The following is a 10,537-nucleotide window of genomic DNA, read 5'->3' on the forward strand; positions in this document are numbered from 1 at the left end:
GAAAACAGAAGCGAACCTTCTTGACTGTCTTTTTTCCTCTGCATACACTGTTATTTGTATTGCCAGATGCCATGCATTCCAGTAAGACTAATTATTAGATTAATGATTACATAAAGTTTAAAATGTGCTGTACTTCCACAAGATGCAGGTAAATGATAAAAAACTGATCATCAACTCACAACATCATTTATGTAACCCATGTATTTAAAAAGTATTATTTCAGCATTGCTATTTTTAAGGAAGTAATGTACTAAGTCTTCTAATTTGTTTAGGAATAGCAGCGATGTTGGTTTGGTCAATGAGATTCATCCTCCCTTAAAATTCTTGTTTGCCACAGAGTATCTTTGAAACACAGGAAAAACAATTTTTTTGTAACATGCATTTTCATTTCACAAATCTGTCTCCAATATACTATTTTGCACAGGTTTAAAATGAGCCTCACAGACCTTCTAAGCCCTTCTGATATTGCTGCTGCTCTGCGGGACTGCCAAGGTAAGCAAACAATTAAAACTCTCAAAATCTATTACTTTGTGTAACACGTGGTGAGTTTAATGCAATCCCAGAGGAATTGTGCAGTATGTGCTTCTTCAGCACATACTGTAAACAGGTTTTTGTCATCTCTTTACTTAGCTGTCATGACTGGTTTATATTGTCAGTTGTAACTTATCCCCATGTGATTTTTTTTGCTGTTTAGGAGGGCATGGTTCAGTATGGCAAAATTTATTCTTTGACAGGCTTGATCTATTGTTCATGTTTAGAACAATTAAAATGTAACAAAGCAGCATCTTCAGAGCTTTTAGGAATAGTGAATGCAGTGGTCTGGGGTTAATTTATTTATTAATTTATTTTCAGCTCCAGACTCCTTTACTCCCAAAAAATTCTTTCAGATCAGTGGAATGTCTAAAAAGAGTAGCAGCCAACTGAAGGAGATCTTCCGGATTCTCGACAATGATCAAAGTGGCTTCATTGAGGAAGATGAGCTCAAGTAAGGATTTTGTTAACTGTTTAGAGGCTGTCCAAACATCAGCACTTTTTTTCTTTCCAGAACTGTTTTGTACATGAGAGCACAAGTTATGCTAAACGCTGGTAAAACTTCCAGCAGATTGTGAAAGCTGTATTTAAGTAGATAATTCCCACAGAGAGAAAAATAGTAAATACCTACCTTTAATGCTCAGTATAGAAAAAAAATCACTCAGGATGGATTTTGGTAGTGGGTAGAATCAATTGTATCAGGGCAGGACTAATAAAACAGAAATGTATGACTAAGATTTAGTTTGTCTATCAAAGCAGAGTTTGGAGAACTTGACTATTGTGGTAAATAATTTATTTATATATAGCTATCATTTTGATTATACAGCCAGCATAAAATAATACTATTCTGTGAAAATCATACTAAAAGTTGTTTTCTTCCTAGGTATTTCCTTCAGAGGTTTGAGTGTGGAGCCAGAGTGTTAACCTCCTCAGAAACCAAGACCTTCTTGGCAGCTGCAGATCATGATGGGGATGGTAAAATTGGGGCTGAAGGTATTAACATACTTATATATAGAATAAGGATCCTCAGGATGTGTTGCAGTGATGTGTGATTGTCTTTTATGCTCATGGTACATTAATGTACCTCCAGCAATTTTACTGAAACTCTTGTAGCAGCAACCTGTTTAAGGGCAGAAACAGTCCGTGATCTTACAGGTTCATCTCTGCAACTCTTTTTGCATGAGCATGTCAAAAAAAACCACCCAGGCTGCCCTAAGGAATTTCCTCACAAATTTACAGCTGTTTTGAAAGGGACTGCTCTTTATTTCTCCTCCCACTTACTCTGATGTAAGGCAGCACTAGCGTCACTCATAATACACAAATGTAAAATCAAGGGCAAAAGAAGCAGCTCTTCACAGGAGAACCTACAGCACCTATATGGGCTCATCTACAGCAGTTAGCTCCCAACAGAAGTTACAGTAATCAGTGAAATCATTCACAGTATGCAAGAGCTAGCAGCATGTAGTTTAATATTTGTTTTGCATGAGGAGAACAGAATGATCAAGTGTCACTACCCCGACACAAGATCCCACAACAGGCTCTGCACATGGGGATGGATGCTATTTATCTTCACTGTCAGTTTAAAGACCAGATACGAAGGAGCAGCTGTTCTAAGCAGCAGCATATTGCACTCACCCTCTGGAAATGCTGGTGTGATTTAATGGCTGCTCAGTGCACAAACCTCCTGATCTCCTAATTGCATGTTTTTGTGTCCCATTTTGACCAGGAAGCACACACTCACACAAAAGGCTTGCAGCCAGTGGCAACTTGCCCCATGAGAGAAGCAAGCTGCCTAGACAAGCATGAAAGGGGCTTAGGGAATAGCACGCAGGGAATGTGCTGGTATGCAGATTCCCCATCTCACTGTGCCAGGAGGACAGAACTCTTCTGTTTCTTTCTTTGGAAGGAATTAAATCCAGTTCCTTAGGAAATATGCCAGAATAAACACACATGATTTATGAAGCAATCTATATATTAATACAGTCATTCAGGAATGGGACTGATGAGATACTCTAACTCACAGAAGACAAACACTTAAAAGATCTTCCAAATAACAATATCTTATTGTACAACAATACTTCAGTATCATTCCACATGGAACTGCACAATGTTTTTGGCTTTAGAATGTGTTCTAAATTAACATTTTGCAACTGCTGAAGCGTTACAAACCGCTAATGAGACACATGGATTCACTTTTAATTCTTTTATTTCAGATCTTAACTACTTCTTACTCAAATTACACAGTAGCCATTCCATTATTTTTGCCCAAGATCAGTAATTTGCAGAGAGAAAGCTAAAACTACTCTGTTATATTATTCCTTATAAATGTCAGCAAAACACTCCCATCTGTTGTTCAGAAGAAGGTTAGGCAATGTCTCTTAGTCATCTATCAGGTAATTGTTTTCTGTTCATTCCTATTCTAAATCTCTTGATAAGCCACTAATCTTTCACTCTTATTCCTTTCATTTAGTATTTCTACTGTAAATAGTCTTTTATCTTTTGCAGAATTCCAGGAAATGGTGCAGTCTTAATGGTTCAAAAGGACCAAAAAAAATACAATCAGGATGAATCTGCATGAGACACTCCAAAACCTTGAAAATCAGGAGTCCCTTATTTATCTTGACAGTGACTGTTACTTGTTCATTGCCTTAGTAACATAATGAAACACTGATTAATTATTTTTTTCATTGTGTGGATCATTTACCATGTTCTAAACTCTACTTTAGCAGACATTTCCCTTAAAAATATCCAATAAAAATTAATTACATACTGTAGCTTGTGTCTGTTTCTCTGACTGTGAAACTGAAATACATGAATTCTTAAAAGTGTTAATACCTCCGAGATCTTAATCTTATCAGACCGTCATACATGGAACATATCTCAAAATCTGTTTACAATAGTCCTTATGGATTAAGCTTGAAGTTCTCAAAACACTTGGATCTTCATCAAAGACTAGGAGCTGAGATACAGTTGTGAGGGAGGTGTGGATAAAATCTCTCACTGACTTCCCAGGGAAAAGCAGTCATGAGTTTGTGCTTAAGACGTGGTTTCTACATGAGATCGTTGCTATTTCAAAACATTCTTCTTACATTAGCCAATAAGGAGAACAAGAAAGCAAACCCCACATTTTCCTGTGGAAAACCTATGTAGACTTAAGGTTTCAGGTAACTATGAGGCTTTAAAAAGCAGACGGGAAGCAAAAACCATCACCTTAGTGGTATTTTCTAGCTTTCTCAATAGGAAGGATGAAGAATTTGTAGAAATACGTATTGAGAATTCTCCAACATACTCTCCAGTCTTTCCAGTCTATGTCTGCCATACTAAAAACATCCTTCACAAAAGCATGTATCTCTAGGGATGCTGAAGAAATGCCTTTTTATGAAATTCAGTCATTAGAAAAGAGAGGTGTTCAGATGCTCTGATGGAGTATTTATATATTCATTTGCTTTCTCAACATTAACAAGTGCTGTATACTGCAGTTCAAACACATGCAGCTTGTAGGAGTCATGAGAACACAATAGAAGCCTTTTCGGCAAAGTGAATGGTTTAGTCAGTGCAGTTTGAATGCATTTCTTCCTTTGCTGCACGAAAATGACTACATTCAAAATTAACTGCATTTTTTTTCTTGTCAAAAGTCTCTATAAATATTGGTAATGTGAAAAAAAAACCACCAAGGCCAGAGCTGAATTGTTAACAATTCCTCAGCTGTTGCTGGGGAAGAGACTAAAGAATCTGAATGTGCTTGTAAGAAGGGCTATGTATCTTTCAGAGCAACAAAGGCATAAAGACAGCGTCTTTCTGGCTAACACTTCAATATGCCAGCTCTGCCAACCTGTATTTTGCAAACCTAACAAAACGTAACTGAAAAATACCTGTTGGCCTCAAACATGTTCATCATCGAAGCACAAGCAGCTAAATACATTAAAATTTTCCATCTGCCATCCTCCAACACACCCTAAACAGCTGTACCAATACAAATTCCATAATGCTTCACTCTCGAGTACTCACCTCTATGTCTTCTCTGCAGCCATCTACTCTTTTGGGAGCCAAGTACTGAAGAGCCAGCCAGAAAACAGCTCCTGCCATTAAAGAAAACATGTATATATTATTCCACAATTCTTAACAGTTGACAGTTGAAAAGAGAGTATTTGTTCCATTTCAAAATGTTTTCAAGCAGCTTAATTTGGGGTACAAGTTGTTTGTAAGCTGTATACTCAGCACATGTGAAAATTTAATATGGTCATCATATTTTTTCCTTTTATTGTGCAAAAATAATACAAACTGATAAAAAATAACATTTAATTTGAATTGTATTTCTTAACATTACAAAATATGTTCACCTGGCATAAATCAGTAGAGTATCAGTGACTTTAACATAGCTATTCGGATTAACACAGTCTGAGGATTTGACCCATGGAAATTCTCATAGCACAAGATAAATGTCACAGGGTATTGACAAGAAATAAAGTGTGTTCTTGGCAATGAAAACCAGCCTGATGACAGAAGGGTCTTGGAGTAGTTCACATGTAAGTTACAAACAAATCCCTCTCCATTTCACTGACAATTAAGTATCCTGACCTTGACTAATTGTATTTTAACAGGCTGGTAAATGCATGTAAATTAAAGAATATTGCAGTTGCTCTTGCACTCTGAACTCTGGCTCTTCTCAATGTTTCAGCCTTCGCACTTATGCACCTAGTCAAAGAAACCCAGAGCCAAAGTATAAATTCCGTTATTCCTCACTAAGATGTTACACATTGCTGGAGGAGGTCACTGGACAGAGGTGGACAGAAAATTCATTCAGTGCCCTGGCCCACAACAAACTTTAGTGAAATCAGAACTTTCTTTGTTTCCTAGATAAGAACAACACATCACAGCTGTCTGCCTCTGAAGTTCCTGTAAAACATTTAAACTACAAAATATACTCAGGCCCAACCAAGAGGCAGGGAACAGAAAGAGTAGGGAAGCACTTTCTTGCCTGACACACATCCTCTTAACTAGTTTCCATGTAAAGGCTTTAGAAAAATCTTGTTCATTATTACCAATTCAAAAGATGTCTCAATTGTATACAATAATAAGCTATCAGTGAACAAGTGGTGCACTACAGCAGCAAACAGGAAAAAAATACAACCCACTTACTCTACTTGAGATATTCTGAGAATTTTCTAACATCCAAAGTATTGCAGTTAAAGGAATCTTTCCACGCATTTCCATCAGGAAAAAAGAACTTTAATAAACCATACTAGTAAAGCAGCTACTCCAGCAGATTACTGTTCTCTGAGGGAGAACAGGTTACGTAAAGGAAAACTTGTTGACTTGTAGGATTTCTGAAGTGGAAAAAACTTTTAAAGTTAAAACAACTCACATGGCTTCTCTAGAATCTTAGAAATGTTAAACCATAATTTTGAATGCTCTTGTAAACCACATGATAGTGATAACTCAAATTGGATTTACTCACTGACTACTTGTCTGTTTGATGGCCTAAAATAAATGCCATTGGTAAGCCTCCTTCTAGAGACATGGTATGTAGAATTCCAATTGTTTCAAGTAGGCACTTGTAATTCAGAAAACTCCTCGGCAGAACTTTATTGACTGACAAGAAAGAAAAAAAAAAAGATATTTACTACATTTCACCACTATTTAATATGTGGATATGGGTGCTCGCTGAAGGGAATAAAAGGATCATAGAATAGTTTGGGTTGGAAGGGACCTTCAAAGGCCATCTAGTCCAACCTCCCTGCAATGAGCAGAGACATCTTCAAGTAGATCAGGTTGCCCAGAACCACATCCAGCCTGGCCTTGAACATGTCCAGGGATGGTGCATCCACCACCTCTCTGGCAACCTGTACCAGTGTTTTACCACCCTCATTGTAAGGAAGTTTCTTCTCACATCCAGCCTGAATCTCCCCTCTTTTAGTTTGAAACCATCACCCCTCATTCTATCGCAACAGGCCCTGCTAAAATGTCTCTCCCCATCTTTCCTCTAGGCCCCTTAAAAGAACTGAAAGGCCGCAATAAGGTCTCCCCAAAGTCTTCTCTTCCCCAGGCTGAACAAGCCCAAGTCTCTCAGCCTTTTGTCACAGGAGAGGTGCTCCAGCCCTCTGATCATTTCTGTGGCCCTAAATGAATGAGCAGCCACTTTCTATGTTCATATATTTAATGAAAGGGATTAAAATAAGGAATGCATTCATAAACTCTATTCACTGCAAAGATTTGACATGAGAGCCAACATTCAGAAAGCTACTGCTGACAATCATGTTTACAGATTGCAATAAAAGTTGCAACTAGTTTTCAGAATTATCACTGTACATTGCATACTAAAATTATTCACTAGCCACAACAAGTAAAAAAATACATTTTTAGAAAACTATACCATGAAAATACAGGTTGAGTTCCATTTCATGTTCACATTACTTACCCCATAATACCTTGTACCATGTCACCCTATCTGTGAATAGCTAACATTAAAATCTAAAAGAATAAACAGTGGCTTTATTAAACTTCTAAGCATAGAAAATACCATGCCTTAAATATATCAAATTATGACATAATTCATATAGTTCTCTCTCTCTCATTTCTTCCTATGATTAGCAGGGAAATAATTAACATTTTACTATAATTCATCTTCAGAGCTGAAATCCTTTTAATTTTCTAGCCCCTTCCTCATTCTCTCTTCCCAGCTTTTCTCTCACATGCACTACACATCCAGGCTAGTAACAACACTCTATGCATTCCTGTTAAACACATTAAATAAATGAAAACATTTAAGTATCTCAAGTTTTGCATGAAAGTAGGTTGTTACTGCTATTCAGTAACTTTGTATCCTTAATCATAACCAAAGCTAGTGTAAAGTTACTGCCTTCCTTTAGCAGATTTCTGATCCTGCAAAACAAATACATCCATTATTAAACCATCTCTACTCACCACCACACTCAGATAGTTGCTCACATTCCTTGACATCACACTAAGAAGAAATCCGGGAGAGAGGAATACTAGCAGGATCCCCGCATCTAGCTGCAGAGCTGTATTTTCACACTCAGTGACAAAGGCCTGTTGGAGCACTAACAAAGCGTGCAGACCAGGGATACACAGGCATTGTGCTTTTTGCTGGATCACAGCGCTGTTTTGTAATTTATTTGCTAAATTAATCCCAAACCGCTGAGTCTACACATTTGTTAACACATTTAGACCACATACTGTCAATGGAACAGCTATTTGAGCTGTCAGCTGTATTTATTTAGAGCTGTCAGCTCTAACACCCAGAGTGATTTATAGTATACCTTTTTGTTCATGCAGCTGATGGAAATGCTCAAAATAGTAGCTAGAAATAGGCTCAACAAACCAAAACATATGACTACACAACACTATTTCTTACTCCTACGTTTGGAAATGCATTGGAAAGCACTCATAAAGTTGTTAATTGTCTCTTGATGCAGGGGCTGTCCTGCAAATTCCCAATGTACTTATGCAGCAGTTTAATTTTACATAATCATGGGCTAGGAATCGCATTTCAAACTCGGGGTGATCTGATGCCACTTTGCAAATGTCAAGGTGTGGTGTTACTGCACATACAATTAAGAAGATGGGATGAAATTGGAACCACAATCGAAGTTTCTTCCTGCCCTGTTAATTTGTACATTAGAAATGTAATAATTTAATTGAACCTGTTATCACTTACTCTTTGTAGATTCTCACAGATATTTTCACCAAAAGCAATGTCAAGTTACAGATGAGGTCGCACTGAGGAGAATTATATTTTAGCAATCACTACACATACATTCCCTTCCAAGGGAAAGTTTGGCACAGAAACACCTTCCTTAGCAATCACCAATCACACTAAGTATCCACTGCCCAACCATACATGCCTCCACAATATATCCCTTGCAACAGTATTTGTATTGCAGCAGAAAATAAGCATCCCAGTCACAGACCAGGATCTCCATTGTGTTAAGTCCTGAACAAACACACATCTAACCATTTAACCCAACACAAGCTAAAATCCATAGCCATTGTAGCTTTATAATTTCTTTGGTAAAAAATAAATTAACTTGACTATCAATTCTAAAAATTTCCAAGCTTTGCTTTAAGTAAGTAGTGTAAAGAGATAAGCTTCCCTTCTGGCATGCAGCCCTCACCACCCCTCCCCATGGTACAGCAGAAGCGAAGAGGGGGACTTTGCTTTTTTCATATGATATATTCAGTCCTGACTGGATGTTCCCAGAAATTGTCTAATCTGTGTTGCAGCCTTCAAACGGACAGACCATACCTCTACAGGGCTGATCTGTGCACACTGATGAATTTTAACTCAGAGCTGTAGGCAAGGAAGCAGTAATTACTGCATTTGGGTGCCTCATCTTTACACCCTGGCCTGATCCTTACTCAGGGAAACCCCTTGGAGCTCAGCACAGCAGGACCTTCCCCCATCCAGCTTTCTTGTGCTGGGAGAAGGCAGAAGTCACCTTCCATCACAGTCCCTCTGAAAATACCTGCATTAAATTGTAAATCAGATTCTCGCTGCAGCTTTGGAAACACTTCCTACAGCTGTCCAAGACCTGGCTGGCGCTGACTGGAAATGCTCTGTCTGCTGCCGCGGCTCAGCTGTTGTGCTGCTCCTACATGTCCAGTCCACACATAAGGAGCTGCTCAGCTCTTGAAACGTTATGGGTTAAATGCCATGTGTGCAGGCAGGAAAAGTGACACAGATGGTGGGGATGAGCTCCACACCCATACTACATTCATATGAATCCATGTATTCAAACTCCATGTTGAACCAGGCTGAGAGGGCCTCAGCTTGCCTGTCCAGCTGGCTCACCAGACCTCACAGCCAGCCAGCACCTCTATTTTGTGCCTCACAAGAGGAAGCCTACTCCATTTGGTGCCTTCCCCTCCCTTACAAAAAGCATCCTCCTCCATTTTGTGCCTTCCACCTCTCACAAGAAGCAGCCCCTTATATTTCTGTGCCTCCTCCCTCTTACAGGAGGCAGTCGCCACCATTTTGTGCCTTCCGTCCCTCACAAGAAACAGTTCCCTGCACTTCGTGCCTCTCCTCCCTCGTAAGAGGTAGTCTCCACCATTTTGTGTCTCCTCTCCCTCACAGGAGGCAGCTTTCTGCTTCAACCCAGGTAGCAGGAGGGTCTGCAGCAACAGCATGGCAGTAGGCTGTGACAGAGCTGCTCACTGACTCTACCAGCACAGGGGGAAATAGCGGTCATCTCTCTCTTGCTTACACCACTGAGTACAGACATTAAATATTAAATTACTGCAGTCTTACAGCATCTCTATTCCACACAGTGCTCCTACAGCACTGAACTGGCTTACTCAAGTAAGCCATCACCTGCAGAAGCTGATGAGGACTATCCAGAATGATGCTACTAGCATTGAAAGTGAATATAAACTAGTGGTGATGACAGGAACAGAAAGAATAACTAAAGTGAAAAATGAAAAACCCAAGAAATACTGTTTTCTTTCATACTTAATCTGGCACAACATTTTTCTAAATGACCTGCAGGAAAGAGGTGTTCAATTGTATCTTTTATACCTTACCTAAGTGTCATTTAAGCAATTATGTAACTTTATTCAGGTTCCTAAATTTCATACTCCTATAGAGAAACAAAATGATACATCTCTAAATCATGTAGGTGGTTTTACTTATCATTTAGATCACACTTAATTTTTATTAAAATGGGAATTGAAAAGTAACAGAAAAGCTTCCGTATTTTATTAGTTAAATGCCACGATCTTAAATGTGCCAAAACCCCGAAAAATAATCAGAATAAACGTATTGTAGCTATTTATAGAGAAAGGATTACCTGCACTAAGTGATGCTGGATGACATTCCCTTCAACATATTCAAACCTGTAGATCTCATCTTTCAAATGTCAAGATTTTACCTCAAAAAACAAAGCGTTTGTACTTTTTCCAGCTGCCAGGCAGCTCTGAACGAATCGGAAGGGAACTGAACTGCGCTATGTTCGTTCTGCACACAAGGGGTGATGGCCAAACGGTG

The 10,537-nt window shown here is 38.7% G+C and overlaps 1 protein-coding gene across 1 annotated transcript; it reads left to right on the top strand.

Moving 5' to 3' along the window:
• Positions 1 to 426: 426 nt before the first annotated feature.
• Positions 427 to 3,297, top strand: LOC104403068 (parvalbumin, thymic CPV3). The gene is made up of 4 exons (XM_010011138.1): positions 427 to 492; positions 853 to 985; positions 1,415 to 1,524; positions 3,037 to 3,297. The coding sequence occupies exons 1-4, from the start codon at positions 432 to 434 to the stop codon at positions 3,060 to 3,062; spliced, it is 330 nt and encodes a 109-aa protein (XP_010009440.1). The 5' UTR covers positions 427 to 431; the 3' UTR covers positions 3,063 to 3,297.
• Positions 3,298 to 10,537: the final 7,240 nt, after the last annotated feature.

The sequence above is a fragment of the Nestor notabilis genome, unplaced genomic scaffold (genome assembly GCF_000696875.1).
Source record: "Nestor notabilis isolate BGI_N333 unplaced genomic scaffold, ASM69687v1 scaffold5840, whole genome shotgun sequence".
In the NCBI taxonomy this organism is placed as follows: Eukaryota; Metazoa; Chordata; class Aves; order Psittaciformes; family Psittacidae; genus Nestor; species Nestor notabilis.